Source organism: Vanellus vanellus, assembly GCF_965231255.1.
Source record: "Vanellus vanellus genome assembly, chromosome: 1".
Lineage (NCBI taxonomy): Eukaryota > Metazoa > Chordata > Aves > Charadriiformes > Charadriidae > Vanellus > Vanellus vanellus.
The window spans coordinates 198,491,310-198,511,324 of record NC_138905.1 but is presented as its reverse complement, the minus strand read 5'-3'; the positions used below and the strand labels follow the sequence as shown (position 1 = coordinate 198,511,324).

The 20,015-nt window shown below is 44.0% G+C and overlaps 1 protein-coding gene across 1 annotated transcript in view; it reads right to left on the bottom strand.

Moving 5' to 3' along the window:
* Positions 1-9,532: 9,532 nt before the first annotated feature.
* Positions 9,533-20,015, bottom strand: part of KATNAL1 (katanin catalytic subunit A1 like 1) — a 36,893-nt gene continuing 26,410 nt past the window's right edge. Inside the window, exons 7-11 of the mRNA XM_082497422.1 lie at positions 16,614-16,772; positions 15,617-15,743; positions 14,534-14,668; positions 11,494-11,620; positions 9,533-9,997 (exon numbers count right to left, since the gene is read on the bottom strand). Coding sequence (XP_082353548.1) covers positions 9,799-9,997; positions 11,494-11,620; positions 14,534-14,668; positions 15,617-15,743; positions 16,614-16,772 — 747 coding nt within the window. The 3' untranslated portion in view covers positions 9,533-9,798. The remainder of the gene's footprint in view (positions 9,998-11,493; positions 11,621-14,533; positions 14,669-15,616; positions 15,744-16,613; positions 16,773-20,015) is intronic.

Below are 20,015 nucleotides of genomic sequence, written 5' to 3'. Positions count from 1 at the left end.
GCAGGAACTCCTACCACTAGCCTCTTGCACATCCCATCCCACAGTCTCTTCACGATTGTGTTCAACACAGTCTCAAGCAAGCATGACTCCCCTTTGGGAAGCTGTGCAGCGGACTCTGTCAGATGTGTCCAGACACAAGTTTGTTCCTGTCTATTACCAAATCCAGCCAAGCATTTTCTTCCTAATGGTGACAGAATTTCTTCTTAAAACTGCTCTGCCCTATCAGAGGAAAATTCTGGCCAGGCAGTCTCCACGTAACTCCTAGCAGAAGGTCTGAGAGCTGAAACAAGCTATAAAATACCTCTAGCTGGAAGAAGTCTTTGAGAAGCAGAGTTTCTGGGTCTCTAATGAGAGGTGAAGCCTTCATGTTAGCAGGGTCTCCAAACCCTCTATGGTGAAGCTGTGGATGCCTACATGCAGCTGCTGAGGGCTGCTGGCATACCCACGCACAGTCCCAGCAGAGCAACATGACTAAAAAACCACGAAACCATCCCCGTCACCACGGAGCGGAAGCACAATAGCTTTATTCCCACCTTGGCTGTAACAACCACCACCAGACACAAAGGGAATCTGCTGAATAGACTCAATCTAAATGGGTTCCTTTTTCATATAATAGGGTTCCTGGTGCCAGATGCTTAACAGCTCCCTTTGGGAGGCTGCAGTTTGGTTTTGCTTCTGGACAGCTCAAGAGGAAGGAGCATGCCCTGGAGAACCATGTACCGGCAGGATCCTGCACAGAGCAACTGGGTACTTGTGGCATTGGGGACCTCAATGCGAGCGCCAGGATAACTCAGGCCCAGCAGGACTCCGCATACACAGGAGAACGCCAGAGACAGGGAGACTGGCAGAAGGGAGATGTGATCCATCCCATCACCACACACACAGTCATCCCTGGTTACTGGTGGCCATGCTACCCCTGGAGCTTGTTAGCTGGTCCCAAATCTCTTCTCCTCCTTTGTCTGGGCAGCATCCAGATATCCCCAGAAACGCTGTGGTGTCAAACCATGTGGGTGCACCTAGCTGCAGCCCCTGTGAACAGAATTCCCAAATCTTTTCTCGTGCCATCCCCTGGAGAGCTCCTGCATCTTCTCCCCCTTCCCTCTGTATCCCACTGCCTACCATCGTCTCAGTTATCTCACGAGTCCTAGTTGCTGTGCAACAATATAGCTAAGACTTCTGCCCTCCCATAGAGTATACAACTAAATACTTTGCTTATTCACTTGATTACAGTCACATACCATGACAGCAATTTCTTTTTTTCCTTGCTTTACTGGGTAACTTGCCATGTGTGGCTTACGGATCCGTCGTGTACACTTCTGGTGATCTATGTTAAAAAAAAAAACATCAGGCTCAGGTGGAAATAAAGGTTGCTGAAGAGGATCTGTCTTATAAGAGACTGAAGGAGCTTTTACAGTCTAACAAAGCCCAAGGTGTTGCTTTATATGATGACTCTATAAATACATTCAGGGACGTAGCATAAATAACAGGCAGTAAGAAGTATTCATTAGAAGACAACATCAGCACAAGATCAGATGGACACAAATCAAGTGTGAACTTATTTAGATTGGAAACTGGTACAAAGTTTCCAAATCATCTGTGAGAACACAAAACATCTGGATATGCCACAGAGTTGGAAAAGGCCTCCTGGGTCACTGGCTGTGGCAGGCTCCACTCCATCTTAAAACTGATTAGTTTGTCATTTGTTCCTTTGTATTAAAGTAAGTTTCCAGCTCTTCTCCCACCCATGTCCCTATTGCATGCCCGGGGGAGTGCTCTTCCCTCTCCTCACCGTTGATTTCCCTTGGCGGGACAGGGTGGGCACACCGGGATGCAGCCCAGCGTGGTGTCCTGCCCTGCCGCTGCCTGACCTCCTCCTCACGCATCTCCCCAGGCGAAGCTGTTTGCTCTCACACGATCGCTTGGGGTTGCCTCTTGCAAAAGCACAGCTGCCTTGGCGGCTGAAGGAGGCGAATACGGACCGGGCGCCAAGCGTTTGCTTAAGCTGGGCACGTTCCCAGCTTAAATATATCTACATTCCCGGGATCTAGAGAGGGAGGCTGACCCGGCAGAGCCGCTGGTGTGCTGCTGGCAGCCCCGCCAGCTGAGGGGGCGGCCGCCTGCCCCGCTCCCCCCCAGCTGAGGTATGTGGATCCATCACACGTGAATCACAGCTCTCAGCTCCTCGGCAAGGGGGAAGGAGCCCGGTCCCCCAGCACTGAGGTAGAAATGTCTAATTAGATACAACAGAGGGATAGATATGCATACTCAGGGACCTTTCTAGACAAGCATAAATTAAGGAAAGCCAAATATTTATTTTAAATGGCTGTGCCATATGCTGATGAAATGCTAATCTGCACAGAAAAAACCACACTGTAAATAAACTTCCCAGAAGCACCTCACATTCACTGAGCTTTGTCTTTCTGAGCAAACTAACAAGAAGAAAATAAGATCAACAGCATCCATTATAGACCCTCTTCCAACAGAAATTCAGGCAAGCTTAGGATGACATGGGCCAGTGCTTTTCAAACTATTATCTGCAGCCCCCAGGAGCACCACAGGCTATTTGTTAAGGGCCTGCAGAAGGTATTTAAGAAAAACAAACTTGCTGTGTTTAATTTGCAATACTGGGATCTCCATCCTCAGTAGAAAAAATGCTACGGGGCTACAAATCAAAAGCAACTGAAAAGCACTATTGTATGTTTTGGGATCAGGAACTGGGAGTCAGAGGGACAGTTTTGTCTCCTCCACGGATCCCAGAACCTTGGGTGAGCGACTTCACCTCCACCTCTCTCCTCATCCTTCTACCACCTCAGCTCCCTGTAAGCATTTGCAGCATCTCTTCTTGTGCACCCGAATGGTACCCAGCACTACACAACCCCAGGACCCCACAGAACATGTCACTATTAACATCGCCTTATTCTTCTAGCCCCGGAAAAACACTCTGGCCCCAGCATATCCCAAAGTTTGAAGACGTTTCAAGATGGGAAGTAAGCTATTAGGAAGTCCAAATTGCCAATTAGGGCAACTAAGATGATTAAGGGATTGGAGCATCTCCCTTATGAGGAAAGGCTGAGAGAGCTGGGACTCTTCAGCCTGGAGAAGAGAAGGCTGAGGGGAGACCTTATTAATGCTTACAAGCATCTAAAGGGTGGGTTGAAGGAGGATGGAGCCAGGCTCTTTTCAATGGTTCCCAGTGACAGGACGAGGGGCAATGGGCACAAGTTAGAACACAGGAAGTTCCGTTCAAATACACGGAAACAGTTCTTTACAGTGAGGGTGACAGAGCACTGGCACAGGCTGCCCAGGGAGGTTGTGGAGTCCCCTTCTCTGGAGATTTTCAAGACCCGCCTGGATGCAGTCCTGAGTAATGTGCTCTGGGCAATCCTGCTTTATCAGGGGAGTTGGACTAGATGATCTCTAGAGGTCCCTTCCAACTCTGAAACTCCATGATTCTGTGATTCCGTGATTCCATGATTACCTAAAAGGCAGTTTTTCTAGTGGCTGTAACAAAGCAGCCCAGGAGATTGGCATGTTTTTAAGCAGCAAGGCTGGGCGACGAAACCTGTCAGCAGCATCTACAGTTGGCTTCCTTTGTTCACGGAGCTACTTCCACCCTCTGACACACGTTCTCCTCACTGGCAAAGATGCGAAGACCACCGTTTTTATCAACATGCATATTGCAGTGTTGTCAGCAGCTCCTTAAGGTTATTCCCTTTTTCTTCTCTGTTGTATTTATAAACCTGTGCAGAGTTGCTATGGTTTCTGTTACCGCCAGTCCAATTGCTATTCAGCGCAGTTCCTCTCACCTTCACCATTCCAGTGACCTTTACATCACAAGGAAGAGCTCATGCCATCAGCCCGATCAATTAGATGTCACACAACACGCTGTGCAAGAACACCAACCGCTAAGCAAAAGAGGGCTCTGTGGAACCAATTCATCTGCAAAGGCTGTCTGAGAGACAGATAAACAATGGTAATTATTTCAAAACAAATTGGAACCAGAAAGCACAACCCAGCAGTGTAACTGCTAGACAAAAAGGAAAGCCACAAAAAGAAGAAATTTTAGCTCTCAACGTCTTGGATACTCCGTTATCTTCCTTCAGGCAAATATTTTTCTACCTTTCTTGCTCTCCAAAGTCAAGTTCAAAAAACTCTTACTTCCAAGACAGTTTCTTTTAAATCAGTTGAACAACTTATGCAAGGGACTGCTCACAAATGGGAGCAACACAGCTGTAATCTGGTAGTAAGAATTTCTCTCTTTGCCAAACTGATATTCTAAATACTATATTTAAATGACTTTGCACAGCCCCAATAAGCGAGATTACTGTAGAGCCAGCCAGCCAAGCGGGATGCATGATGCTGTCCTCCAAAAGGAAGCACGCTAGGAATAGGCTCAGCAACTTCATGTACCAACGAGATCATGACATCCCCAAAAAGCCTAACCCAGACACTGAACAAAAAACCCATGGCTTCCCCCTAACTTGGAGAAAAACGTTCCTTTTACAACAAAGAAGTCACAAATACAGAAAAGCCAGAAAATAGGTCTTGGACATGCTATGACCCTAACTCTGCCTGTGCGGTAGGAATGGGAACATCCCCACACTTTGCCTCTTCAGAACAAAGCCAGAACTTTCCTTGTGGTGCTTCCTTGGCTGTTGAGGTAAAGTGTTCTCACGTTGGGCAACCAGGCTAGCCAAGACGTCTCATCCACACACTTTTAGGCTAGTTGGGGCCTTCTGAAGAAGAAGAAAATGGCCTGGATCTTTCCAAGACACCAAGGTGCAGACACGTGTAGGAGCATGGCACTTTAGCTGGTCAAAAGACAGCTCCGTATTGCACAAAAGGAGCTCCTCTATTAGAGGTACTGAACAATCGCGTATGCAGTAAGTGGGTCAGAAGAACAGGTGATAATTGGTGTAAAAAACCAGGCTGGCTTAGAAAGCAGAGAAGGTCGAATGACCCCGTGCTGTGGGAGGTGGGAACACCACGTGCTGCTGCAGCTCTGTTAGCTAAGGTTTGTGTGGAAGTCAGGCTCCGAAACACGGGTGATTTAGGCATCGGTGGCCACAGCCAAGTTTTCGCACAACGCTCTCATGAGACACTTAACACGGGCAGGGAAAAAGACTGTGTGCCCTGTTCTCTGAATTGAAGCATCTCTGCCTTTGCTATCACCAACACAGGTGGCTTTATGCAGTCTGCTTTATTCCGTCAGAGGGCTACCGAGACTACTCCTGCCCGGCTTGGCTGCGGTCTGCACCGACAGCATTGTTCGCTGGGTGGCTCACACAGCGTGGGACCCGGCTGCCACCGCGGTGCTGGCACCCACTTCACACCAGCGTGCTGCGCTGGCACCGCCAGGCTCCCTGCTTGCTCCCCAGTGGCACTTTCACCTGAGTGTCCGTCACGTTCTTATCTGTCACTTCAGATCAGAAAAAATTCTCAGGCCACGAACTGATTCAGGGTGGTTTATTAAAAAAAAAATATGTTCACTATTTCCTCTGCTGCTTCTACCTCTTCGTGCCTGGATTGTATAGCTAAGCTTTTGCTCGCTTGATGGAGGGCTTCTTTACAGAACACAAGCTCTTTCATCTTCCCCATGATCAGAACAAGCCAGTGCACCTTTGCGATTTCACAGTCTCTTTTAAACTGGGGTGAGCTGAACTTTCTATGCAAAGATTTGACCTCCCCCGAAATCCCTTGATCAGCAATTTCCCTCGCTCGCTCTTTCATGTTTGAGGCATTATGAAACACTGGAAACTACACATTCTTTCATAAGGAAGTCAGTGAGCAAATTCAAATAATCAACTCGGTCCTAAGAGACTTGAGGTCTCTTTCCAAGTTTGAAAGCTCTTTCCTAACAGAAGTTTTGCTCTTGAAAGTCTCCTGGTTAGCAGGCAGCTGATGCTATAGCTTCTCTGGAGCCTGATTATACTTCCAGCCCAGGGGCAAGTAATAAAAACAGCCTGCCCGGCTCTGTGAGGTCTGAATCAGGTGCTAACAGTGAACATCTGCTGGGGCCTCTGCTCTCCTCTCCCCCACCCTCCCTTCATGTGTTGGGCATCGGAGCATTCCCCCTTTTATAGCTTGTGGCAACCAAAGGCCAATTTAAGAGGTAAAGCATTGCTAACAGCTTTATCCAAAAAAACCCCAGACTCTGCTTTAACTGCTCTCCATCCACGACTTTGGTGAGTCCAACACCACCACGACACACTGAAAAGCCCTGCGCTGTATGGCAGCCTTTGGAAACGGTGACCAGCAAAGTACTCACTGCCCAACCCGAGCGAGACAAACAAGATTCTACACGTACATTTATTACTTCATACAACCAGATTGCTTATTGTACAAAAATTAACAGTGCCACCCAAGAGGGCCTTCACAGATGTTTAGAAAGAGACACGTAAGCACAGCTTTAAGACATGTTTTTTATGTAATTTAGGTACAAACTAGTGAAGCACCACACATTGTGCGCGTATATATACACATACACACGTGTGCGCATGGGTGTCCATACACATATGGACACAGACTGAACAAAATATCACAGCAGGCGGTGATATGCTTGTACATTGCTCTCTGAGGAATCCAACATGCCTACACAAGGGTTTCTCCCAGTGGGACACAAACTGGGCTTACGCTGAGGCATAAGCTCATCCATAGGGCCTGGAGTTGCTGCCGCTGTTGGCCTGGCCTTCCTTCCCTGGTTGCTCCTCGCTGCATCCCCCCGCTGGCTCCCTCTTGAGTTAATAACCCAATCTCCGAGCCCACCTGGGTGAGTGCACCAGAGTGACTTGGTAAAGATGCAAGGGTCAGCGAACAGGGTCAGATCTCTCTCCTGAAAAATCTCAGCAAGGAAGGGATGGTCTCTGTCTCGCTAGGTGCCTGACCTAGCCGAGCAAGTCACGGGTGTAATGCTTGGGCGCAACCAGCGTATGTATAACCATCTGCAGCCTGGAAACTTTCACTTTTCTGCTCTGCAGCAGTAAAGGATGAATGGACCTGTACAGGAAAAAACATATATGGGGTGGAAATCATGATGTTCAGAGAAAGACCGCAGGACCCGAATAATTCCTACTAGAGGGAATGCCCAGTAGAGTGAATTTTGCTTAATACCCAGGAGGGAAGTTTAACGCCTTAAGGTAGAAGGTTCATCAAAGAGCTAAGGAACGACATTTTTGCTAAATGCTGTGCTTTCATCAGCAGAAAGGGCACTGCTGCCAGCAATATGAAACTGAGAAAACTGGTACTTAGACCTTTATAAGCAGCAACTGCTGAACCCCAGCGCTGCTCTTGAGAAGCTGAACAGGTAAGTTATTGGCATTCATGTCTATTCCCTTCTAAATCTCGCTTGCATAGACGAAGCTCCTCAGGCAGCAATGGCCTCTCTAGCGAGAGCCCCTGAAGTGCTAATCTGGCATTGGCCACAAAAGATTCGCGTAGTTTTGCTTCTTTCTACTGCAGTGAAACAAACAAAGTAATGGCTGCAGCCTACAGCTTTCATAAGGAAGAAATAACAGACTGCAGCAATGTTTTCAAAGCTTTCTCTCTATAAAGTCCAGTTATTCCCTAGGAGGAACAGACTAGCCCTAGCAGGAATTTATCCAAAAATTATAAAGAGCCAACATGGCTTCTGCTTGCTCACCTTCCGATGCAGAGAGAACTGCTCCTTTTAGTCTGACAGCCACAGGTATTATGAATACAAAAGGCTCTACTGTGCAGTTACTGCAAACTGGTCAGGAAAGCAGCATTTATTCTCTCTGTCGGTGAAGAGGGTAAAAGCTGGTGGTCTTTCTGCAATAACCTTCCTGTCCAGGAGTGTAACAGAGCCTAACAGTAGGCAGCGGAGATGGTCTGTCCTTGGAAAGATATGAACAGCATCCGTGTCTCAACCAGTCTGGGGACCCCGAAGATATTTTTCTGGAGTGCCACATGGAAACACACTTCTAAAGCCCCGACTGAGTTTCATGGCAAATGCAAGATTGACAGAATCTCCACGGTGTTTCTCCATACAATGGAGCAGCCCTTTAAAATGACAGGATCAATCCGAGACGTGGTCTTCATGTAGAAAGAAAAAGAAATTCTGACAGACAAAGCAGCAATGGTAAAACAGCTTCCAGAGTTGCTCAGGTAATCAGATAGATGCTGCAGAGCTGTCACGCACGTACCCTGACAGTCCTTGCTATTGAACAGCAGACACACTGGAGCAGTATTTGTCTTAGTGCTTCACATGTCATGGCCCAAGAGACCAGTGTGGTAAATTACTGACCTTATTGGGAACTTCCAAGGAGTGGCCAAAAGGAGCAAATAAGGATATACTCCCATTCAAGAGGAGGTGTTATCTGTTTTTTCTCCAGTTTGCCACATCTGGCTATGCCATAGGAGTCTCAGCAGAGAGCCGAAGGGCAGAATACCTACTGAACCACACAGCAACTCACATCCACTGAGATACTTTAGGCCTAGCTCACAGAATCACCAAAAATTTGAGAGCTTGCATACTCCTCGCTAAATTTGACCCCTCCTTCTCATTCCTACCACGGGAAACCTCCTTCATATGTCAGACTCACTGCCCGAGTCTGTGAAAAGCTCATACAGTCAGCATGACTGTTACACTCCAGAGAGAGGATTTCTCATGTTAGAGTTTATAACCCAGCCCTTCTCACCCCTGCACTTGTACATGGGAAGGGAAGAAACAGATAACAACATATATGAGATTGTACAAATTATTTTCCCTTAAATCCATTACTTGAATACATTTTTAAGAAAACTTCATTAAAAAAAATTAGGAAGCATGAACGGTTCTACAATATAAACAGGTGCAAATTCCATTGCCTCGTAAAGCTAGGGAAGAGTTCCTGTCTGATCAGAAGTGGAAGTCCACAGCCATGTTTTAAGGACAGCCTTGTGTTTTAAAGACAGCCTTGATATTAGTGTCTTTACTGTATTAAACTCTTGGTATTTAAATAATAATAATAATAACAATAACAATAATATCTAGACATCACAGAAAAACTATAGGATGATACATAAGCATAAAAGTGCAAGATGTAACTTAAGACAAAGTGCCTACTGGTCAAACTTCAAAGTGTCTACTGGTCAAACTGGTACAAACTATGTTCAGAGACCAAGCATAAACCAAACTGAGAGCAATCAAGGCCCTTTTCCTCTCATTTCCATCAGAAATTGTCACAGGTAACATCATCCCAGTCTGACATCAGTTCCAAACGGGTGCACGTGAGAGGAGAGCCGAACCCAGGCCTCGATGGAAAACTGGTCCTCATTTCCTCTGTGTAATGCCAATTAATCCACAGGCTTTGCTCTGAATATCCGAGCAGAGGGAGAGAGAACAGTAACTTCGATGCCACATTCAAGGGAGGCAGAGTCAGCAGCTCAACAGCAATGTAGCACTTAAGAGCAGGGGGTACAGTAAGCCCTTGTTAGCTCCTCTGGAGTCACATCCCCCAGCTGATTTATTGATTCCAGCCATGAAAGATGACTATGAGGTTAAGTAACACTGCTCTTCATAGGAATAATAAAAAGATTATCCTCACAAGTATAATTTTTCCCTTCCTGTTTGTCTTATTTTACTATTTCAGAGATAAAATATCTTTTACAGTATCAGCTCATTATTGTGTTCATTCCCTTTAAAGGTAAATGGAGTTTAAAAGATCTTGTCACCAGAAGGAGGTGGGATGGGGGCAGAAGCAGACCTTTTATTAAACCTTTAAAAAGATTTCTAATTCATTTTGCAAGTGAAAACAACAAAAGCCATAAAACTCTAGCAAAGGAGAGCTGTCACGGAGATTAAGCAGATCCAAACTCCGCCATCCATTTTTCATACTTCTCCAGGTCTGCAGCCGAAACAGATTTGGAGATTTTCTTCAGAGCCAGCTCAAAGTCCCCCTTGGTAACCGGCATCTGAAGCTCCTCTTTAGAAAGTGCACGAATCTCTTCTGGGGTTAAGCCGTTAATACGTCGTCTCATTGCCATTAAAGAGGCATCCCTGGAAATACAGGACAATGTATGGCAGCTAATTGCTAGCAGCATGTGCTGTAAGCCTATGAATTTTGATTGTATTCTCTTGCTAGAAACCACTGTCAGGAACACTTAAGAGAGCATTTATTTACCATAGAAGATGCAGTTCACATCTTTGTTAGCTTCCATGTTCCCAGATCACTACATTAATTCAACATAAAGAATGCATTGGCACCAAAACCCATTTAAGCATATGGTAAATGGGCAGAGATAATTAAAACTATAAAACTGAAAACCTTTTACAATGATTCATAGAGATTAAATTTTACAACTTCAGTGCAGGAAAGGGCAGGGTAGCAGAGGAACTGCACTCAAAGACTTTTTTTTTTTTTAAAGTAGTCTGAGTTTTGCAGCCCCATCCCCTTAGATTTCAACCTTGTCCCCACCGTGTAGCCCAAAAGGACAGTCAGCAAGTGCTCAGAGTGCAGCCCAGCTCTGTTGCCTGCTCGCACATAGCACCTGAATCTGTACAGGGCAGCGCAGGAGGCATCAGACACTAGAGGCACGTGGCCCTGCAGCGCTGAGGCCACCGGTGCCTGTGGCACCTCATGCTCTACCTGCTCCAACTCCTCCCCAGCTTGGATGCTGCCAGCGTGGCCCACTGGCATGGAGAACACTGCTCATTTCTCACACCATGGCCCACATGCAGTCTGAAATTACATTTTCTCTTTCCCCAGGCATTTCCCAGCAAGGGATAACACAGGCCTCAGGGAGAACAGGTAATTTAACTATTGCACTGCGTGACACAAAACCATGAAGTCATTTCACAATTTCAGCAAAGCAGCAGGGGAAAAAAAAAAATACAACCAAGCCACGTTCTTAAAGGATCAGTTTCTCTTGGCAGGGATCCTAATGTTGTAAGAGACGTAGACTTCCTACTGGTAAATTTTTTGAAATACCTATCCTCCACCAGAAAAGCCTCATTTGTCAAAAAATGAAACAAATCGCGGGTACAGGATGGAAATAAATTCAATACTAATGCTATAAACTATCTGTATCACCTTTGCACCTAGAAGATTCAGGCAGAAACCAAGACCGTGCTGCACTGGGGGCTGTCCAAACAAACAGCATATAGAAGCCCCAAAGAAGTATTCTGTGAAAGGTTCCTTTGAATCACAACTTCTAGCTCTTAAACTCATGGGGTTAAAAAAAAAGAAAAATCTAAACCTGTTTTGCACTACATTAAAAATATTCAGTAAATGCAGACAATGGTAACATGAGATACGCTCAGACAATTTTTTTCTCTTCAGAGCCAGGAAAACTTAACCACATGTCACGCAGAGACTCCATGGTCTTTACACTGCTCCACATGACAGTAACGTATGGTTCCAGTAAATAGATTTGGGCCTCAAACGTAGTCACTGTTAGCGTGGCTTCAGCTGCAGGGGGTATCGCCTTTTATCACATAATGTAAATGATGACTTTCCATGCAGTTTTATTTGCAAATTAAGGGGGATGAGATACCTGCAAACATTAGTGATGTCAGCACCAGAATAGCCTTCAATCTTCTCAGCAATTTCTTCAAGGCTGATATCAGGATCCAGTTCTACTTCCCGAAGATTAATCTTAAGTAGTTCTGCTCTGCCTTTTGCTACAACATAAAAATACTTGTTTGAAGACTTGCAAGAGTAACATTAAAAAAAGACATAAACACAACTTAGATTTTTCAGTGAAAAGTACCAACAAAAGGGTTTAATACAAGAAAAGAGACAGAACAAAACATAGCACAGTGTGCAATCAAATGCAATAAAGTATATGGTTAAAAGTAGTATATTAAACCAGCATACTCTCGAGACATTTTCCAAAGTCATACATCATTAAAACCGTCTGTTATGTCTCAGGTGACAAAGCATTTGGTCACATACTACCCAAGGGCACAAAAGCACAATCCTACAAATGTCTGCTTCTTCTCATATCCCTTTGGATTCACTCACTGTTCAAGTGTTTGATTGCATATTATTCACACAGTTTCATTAGAACCACAATGAGGATTCTATTAACAGAGCTTCAGACAGCACAAACCCCTTAACAATAGGCTGAACTTTAAGCATATGTTTAAGCACTTTACCCAGTTGGGACCCAAGAAAGCTGCTGAAGCCTGATAGAAAACAGATACATTAATACAGTAAACATATTAATGTATTTACAATATAAATGTCCAGGTATTCCACTTTCAGACCTAGATGCAGCGTGCGCACAGTGATAACCAGCTGTGTAAATGAGCACTTATTCAGCCAATTAACCATTTTTCTTGTAGAGGGCATGTGCATACGTGCATTTGGGTACATATGTTAAGCAGCCTAGGCTTATAACAAGGAATTCACATTTGACAGCTTAGGCTTCAGTGTTACTCTACACAAGAGTGGTCAAGAAGAGGACGAATGCTTTCCTGGCTTTTACTGTACAGAAAAATACACCAGCTGTCATGGTTTCAGCGGGGTACAGTTGACTTTCTTACTCGCAGCCAGTGTAGTGCTAGGTTTTGGATTTGGGACAAGAATGGTGTTGATAGCACACTGGTGGTTTTGGTTGTTGCTGAGCAGTCAAGGCCACTTCTGCTCCTTGTACCATCCCACCAGCGAATGGGCTGGGAGTGCACAAAAAGCTGGGAGGGGACACAGCTGGGACAGCTGACTCCAAATGACCATAGGGATATTCCATGCCATATAACGCCATGCTCAGTATATAAAGCTGGGGAAAGAAGAAGGACGGAGGGGGACGTTTGGAGTTAAGGTATTCGTCTTCCCAGGTAACCACTACATGTGATGGAGCCCTGCTTTCCTGGAGGTGGCTGAACACCTGCCTGCCCATGGGAAGTAGTGAATGAATTCCTTGTCTTGCTTTGCTTGCGTGCGTGGCTTCTGCTTTATCTATTAAACTGTCTTTATCTCAAGCCAGGAGTTTTTTTCTCACTTTTACTCTTCTGATTCTCTCCCCCATCCCAACTGGGGGGAGTGAGTGAGCAGCTGCGTGGTGCTTAGTTGCCGGCTGGGGTTAAACCACAACACCAGCTCAGCATCTTTATTTCCACAGTGACCAATTTTTATGACCTAGAAAAAAGGACAACCACAACAGAAGAAGTAGCAGTAGGAAAAGCTAAAAGTCTTAAAGAAATGCCCATACTTATATTTTGCTTATTGATGTCCCTAATTAAAAGAAGGAGGGAGGGGAAATATAAAAAAATTAGAAGGCTTGTCTAAAGCTGCTGGTTTTGTGTGCTTTGCACAACTGTCAAGAATACAGAGTTATCAATCGTACATGACGGGCACTGGCTATAAAATCGGGATTTATTATTTACAGAGCACAATGTACATATGGCATACCTGCAGAAAGCATCCTGTATCAAAGAACATTCTTCTAATCTTTGCTACGGAGATAAGCAAGTCCTTGCAGTATTTTGAAAATGAAACATGGCAGAATATATACTTGCATCACATTCCACAATATGCAGGTGTATATATGACACATCATATCACTTTTTCAATTAAAATGCCTGACCACATCAAATCAAACAGCACAGTTATAAATGCATCATTGAGACTTGCCCAGAACAGTTCAACATTCTTATTTACAGAATAGATGCAACAGAATATAAGATTGGAAATAAAACTGGAGCACATCTTGTATGTTGTCCAGGGTGTAATACACCGTGTCAAAAACCAATCTGGTTTAATTAGAAACAGGAGCAAGAGCTGATAGGATTTTAAACTAATTGGTCATAAAGACAGGCATCCTGTTAGAAGCTGTTACCGCCTGTAAGCTGCAAAGACAAGCTGTAGAACTATTAAGTGTCCTTATACCAGCTAAACTCAATCACAATTGCTGTCACCATGAACACGCATCTTGTTATCTTGAGTGCTCATGCAGGGAGATGAGGCATCCACTGTACCAAGAAGAAACGAAGCTATGCAAACTTCAAGTGATAGGAATCTCAAAATTAATAGGACAGGTGAATGACAGCTAGGGAAGACAATACAAGCCGAGACGTCTTAGGGCAGGAAAGCAATCTGCCTGCTGCATTCTGAGTGACTCGAAGCACAGTCATAAAGGCGAGCAAGCAGTGATTTACAATGAACTAAGCCTGTAAGTGAAAATTCATGGATCCACTTCTTTGCATTTGTCTGCAAGGGCACGGAGTGCATTTGCAGTATTTCTGAACATGTCCAAAGGCTGCCTTTGATGATCACTCAAGGATTGACTGTTAAACATTTAAAATAATTCCAGGCTCATTAAAACTAACTCTCTTTCAAAATGCAAGAACCCATCAATGGGCTTGCAATGAAATGCCGCAGCTCTTTGTTTTTAAGCCCCCAAGCAAATAGTAATTTTTTTTCTTTCTCTCACTCTCTTTAAAAATAAAGCGACTCAGCCAAATGATTAACCCCTGAATCTCACTGCGCATCACAAAAACATTAAGATTCCTTCCAAACCCAACAGTCCTGCAGGAGTCCTAAGCTCGTCTTACAAAGGCCATTTTAAAGGAAAAAGCTCCTAGCAAACATACCTGTGGGCAAAGGTATATAAATCCTCTTCTCCAGTCTCCGTCGGAGAGCTTCATCGATATCCCAGGGAAAATTTGTAGCTGCTAATACCATAACCATCTTGGAAGGGTCATCATTTTCCAGGGCACCACCTACCCCTGCAAGCACAACAGTTTACAGCGATTTCACTCCACAGCTCTTATTGATCGAGATGCTTGCTAACAAACGCTACACAGCCAAACATTGCAAAAGCCTGGACAAAGCTAAGCAACAGCTCTATATAGTCCTAGTGCCCCCTTCCAAAATTCCCCTAGCTTAGGTGCGACACAACCATCATTGTCACAGAGAGAGACAGTTTGTTCTTTTGCTGAGCAAGGGGAGGGCTTTCTTTGACAGTGCTAATAACAGTCATATGTGAGTGTGGCCCTACTAGTCCCACTGAAATTGCTATCACTGTCAAATCAGGCCATAGAAGAAATAGAAACACTCCTTGGCTGCCCAAATAAGGACTACAAAGAAATTATCACCTTGGGGCAAAAAGTTGCCTACCCCGAGTTTACCACAATGAACCTGCGCATTTGAGGACATTATAAATAGTAGTTAAACAGTAACTGCAATACAGAGGCGATTATCAAACCACTAAGCCGTACAGTATTCCTTTGATGATCATCCTTGTTATGTGCACCTGCACAGAACAGGTACTAAATTTGACTAAAAGGGTAATATTAGTTGCCACCACAGAATACAGCAAAATCAGATCTCGCAATGAGGTCCCCGAGCTGGAGACTCTAGCAAAGAGGAGAAATTTGTTTAAATTGCATCTAAATTAAAGACCTGCACGAATCTCCATTATCTGGTTCTCCTAGAGTCTGTATCTCTTAAACATGAGTTTTCAGTTTACCATCAAAATGGCCATTTTAGAAAAAATAAAGAACACCCTTTTCAGTCACCTGCCTTCAAACACAGCAAAAATACACTACTCTCAAGTTCTGCCTTATCCTTCCTCAACCCATAAAGCCAAGTTTTTGAAATTCCTCAAGTTCTTACATTCCCACCTGCAAAGAAACAGCACCCCAGCCCCAAACTCAGATCTAAACACTTGTTACCGTCCATTTGCACAAGCAGCTCTGACTTGACTCTGCGACTCGCCTCGTGTTCGTCGGACGTGCCTCTGCGGCTGCAGATGGAATCTATCTCATCAATGAAGATTGTTGTTGGAGCGTAAAACCTCGCCTTTATTCAAATGAAAACATTAAGGATTCAGCAGCAAGCACAGGCCCTCATCAGACCCCGACCCAGTCCCATTAGACATGTTACATACATATCTTCCCTGCCTGTCATGAGAAAATAATTCAAGATCTTGATTTACAAACTGTCTGGCATATGCTGAAGTTTATACACTTTACATTTTACTCCTTGAGTCAAGGGTCTTTCAGTGTCAGTTGGTTTTCCTCAGCAACTGGTCTTGCAAAGGGGAAAAGGAACACAATCAAAATACAGGCAGTTTTCATGTCCAGGTTTTTGTGCTGGTGGGGGGTAAGCATAGGGGACAGAAAGGAGCTCAGCCTACCTCAAGAGAGACACGTTTTAACTGAGCGTATGGTAGAAGTGCAATAAGGGTGCCAAAGAGGTGAATGAGTCTTCCGTATAGGTCCACATGGGCATGTCCTTCACATACCCCATATGATGGACCGCACCCACAACTTCACTGAAAGGCTTGCATCCATCATTCAGAACAGAAACAGAACTAAAACACGTATTGCTTCTAGAATAACAGTTCCAAATCCCTTCCAATTTCAAATCTACTTCCTATGGGCTTCTTAGCCCATAACCAAATAAGAACTGAATTTCTGTCAAGGTCACGACTCTACGTTTAGTATGGAAAATGCTATCCTAAACATGGGTGATTAACCGTTTTCTTCTTAACCCTCAAAAACATACCAGAAAAGGATGGAAACACAGAGATTGTGGTTTTCTAATTGGTTGAGGGGGTGTCAGTTCAATGAACTCCATGCTTCCAACATGCTACTGGAGGGGCAGAAAACCAAGAGGGATGTCCTTTCTCACCTTAGTGATCCCCAGATCACGTCATTAAGGACATACCATTTCAAACAAGAGGCGGACCAGCTTCTCAGACTCGCCCCTGTATTTAGATGTTAGGGTAGAGGAAGACACATTGAAGAATGTTGTTCCACATTCTGTAGCAACAGCTTTTGCAAGCATTGTTTTGCCAGTGCCAGGAGGACCAACCATCAGCACGCCCTGAAAGATGAAAACAAAGGTATTGAACAACAAATAAAGAAACTTTGCAATTGGTACTCTGTACTACATCTCAACATGATCCAAGATCTGCATTTTAATTATTTAATAACAAAATCGTCATCAGTGAAAAACAAAAGACAAGAATCCTGCTTTCGAGAACAGCATGGAAGTGTTCTGCAATTTCTTCTTACCACTCCACTGGAGTCTGAATCACAAAAGCCATTAACTGTTGCTGCACCTATCGCCTGGGAAGTGGACAACAGATTTACAGTCTTGCTGTTAATCAGACAGAGCCTGGACTTGAACTCAGGCCTTTCCCAACTCACGAGGGGCTGCACAGGCAGATGAAGACAGTGAATTCTTCTTTTTGGAACAAAGGTCCCTTCATGAAGAAAGCTTCACGGAAACCAAAATACTTTTGCAGAAAGTTGTGTTCCCTCAGTAGAGCATTTTTCTGTAGAAGAACAGTTTGCCAAAAAATCCTGATGATGTGTATGTATGAATCTGGTTGATTTTTACATTTAAGTATACATGAGAGCATTCACTGGATACAATGGTTTGCCATACCGTTTAATTTCTCCATCTCAGTACTTCTGTGGCCATACTACTACATCTTAGCAATTCCTGGATGAAACACCATCCTCACCATACTGTTGGATGGCACAAGAGCACTGCTATTTCTATTTTACAGATAAGCAACTGTGGCTTATGTGGACTATCGCTCAGTCCCACAGAAGCCTAATATGAACCTCAGTGATTATTCAGAAAGCTTTAAACTAGAAAACTGAACGACAATTTTTAAGTCCCACGTTGGCATCCACATCATCAGACTGTCTCTCCATCTGTGGTCTATCTGAAAGACAGAGTAAGGAGCACACATCTCTGCAGCTCAGCACATTTACCCATCATTACGCAAGCAGGTTTTTAGCTAGACACACAGTGCTCTCAGGACCCATATTAAGATTGTAGCACTGAGACTGGTTAATCACTCTTGATAATATTTCTAAATACAGTTATCTTTATGGATAGTCTTTCCAACCCTTTCAGCAGCAGTGCTGGAGAGGGACAACACCGCTCCAGGCCTGCATAGCACTAGAATAGAACACTCTGATTTTAAGCATGGCGCTACAAAAATGTAGTGCTCAAGCAGCTTGGGTTTTTTTTTCCCTCCCAACTGCAAGATCTTATTACATGCTAACATGAGTTTCCTAAAGTTAAGTTGTACTGTGTTGCAAGGGTAATCAAATTAGCTAGAATTAGAATTGCACATCATAATGTGCTTTGCAATTAATAACTTACATAAAATGCCACAGCAGTAAAATATCTGTTAAATGCAAGCCACATAGTAAATTAGATTTCATCTGTTCCTCACAGAAATTTACTTCAAAAAGCACAAAGAATGACATGGAAGAGATCTATAAAAACAAATCAACCGGGAACGCAATTATTCAAAAATGTACTATTCAAAAGCAATAGCCTCTCTGTACTCCATTTTCCATTAACTCTTAATACCTTTATTGCCATTTAACACTTAGCTAATGCAAGCTCAACATACATTCATTGGTAAATTAAGTTAGAAACACTCACACACCATTCATACAGCTAACAGTCCAATGTCACTCCTCAGGCTGCCCAAGGTCTCCTAAGCTCCAGAGCAGCAAGCATAAAAAGTAAATAGACTCTTTTTCTCCCCATGAACGTTCAGATATACACTGTGATTTGAATTGCTGCATAGTCATACTGATATTATAATAACATTGTGAGTACAACCCTGGAGTAACTGGGTGAAAATTACTCAGCCTGTGATACGCAGGTCAGAGACGACTTACTGTTCTCTCTGAGTTACAAATGTGTTTATTTAATATTTTAAAACAAGCTTCACCTCCATTCAAATCACACTTGACCCCTGAGTTTGACAAACTGCGTTTACTGCAGGACCTAGTGATACAAGGGACTAACGTCAGTTTCTGGATATCGCTTTGGTCCTCCATTATTAGAGAAGGCCAAATTCTGGCTTCATCTACACATGCTGCTCACTGCTGAAATTGAAGTCCATTGCTTTAGACTTCTTGTGTAACTATTACAGTGAGCATTATCTAGCACATGATACTGGTGGCATTACGTATGTGCGTAACACAGCTGCAAAGCAGCCACACCAGGTGTAAAGCCAGGGGAAAACCAAGCTCTCCGGGGATAAAGACAATAGAAATATCAGTTAAAAAAAAAAAAAGAACTTGTGTTCTCAGCAAAACAAGATGTGTGTGGTTTCAAACAGAAACACATAGGATCAAATTGCTCTTTCTCTCTGCAAACTAGGAGGCTGCCACTTACTCACTAGTTAAAATCCTTGACAAACACAAAGACTTCTTTATTCTTCCTCTAAGGCTCTGTTAATCCAAAGTATTCCAATAAGAAGCTGAAATGCACCACAGGGAGTAAGTGTTTTGATGAAATCACTGCAGGGTTACTTCTTGTTGTTGTAACAATCACTAGCAGAGCAGTGGGAAGCACAGCGAGCAACCGGGCCTTCTTGGCACAAAACAATTCGGAGAAAAAGAAGGAGCAAGCCTGTGGACACTCAGAAACCCATGTCTGTAACTTCACAGCACCTGTGTTGAATCAGGGAAGACAGCTGGCTCCGTCATATGAGGCACTGTCCTCTGAATGCAGGCACAAACTGTGAGGGCTGTCCTGGGAATTGTTCTCAGGAGAGTCTGAACATCCAAAACCAGATTTGGCTGCCTCTTCCCTGAATTACTGTCCTGAATGCCTAGGCTCAACAAATGCCTGCTGCTACAACTGATTACTGCAAGAAACAGTCTTCCCTTCAAAACTTCTCATCCTTGTAGCACAGTCAGAGGTCAACAGTAGGGAAAATACATGCTGTTCTGTGTGAAAAATAAATTCAGAAGAGTTACAGCTTCACAAGTCACCAGGGAAAAGGCTAACAATGAAGACTCTTCATGGACTCGTCAGAAATCAATTTGCATTTCACACTGAAGAGAGGAAATAATCTTAGCATTTTTTTCCGTGTCTACAACCACCTAGTTTTCAGAGGCGACACTGCTCAGTAGGAAAAGATAATTTCATGCAAAGAGATGGAGACTGTAACTCTCTAAAAGACCGGGTTGTTGTTTCTTTATCCACTGCCACAATACTTGGAGACAAGGCCAGTAGCACTCCTCATGTTCCCTGCAGTCTGCTGAGATACCCGTTCTTGAAGACAGATGGGCCACTGCCTCA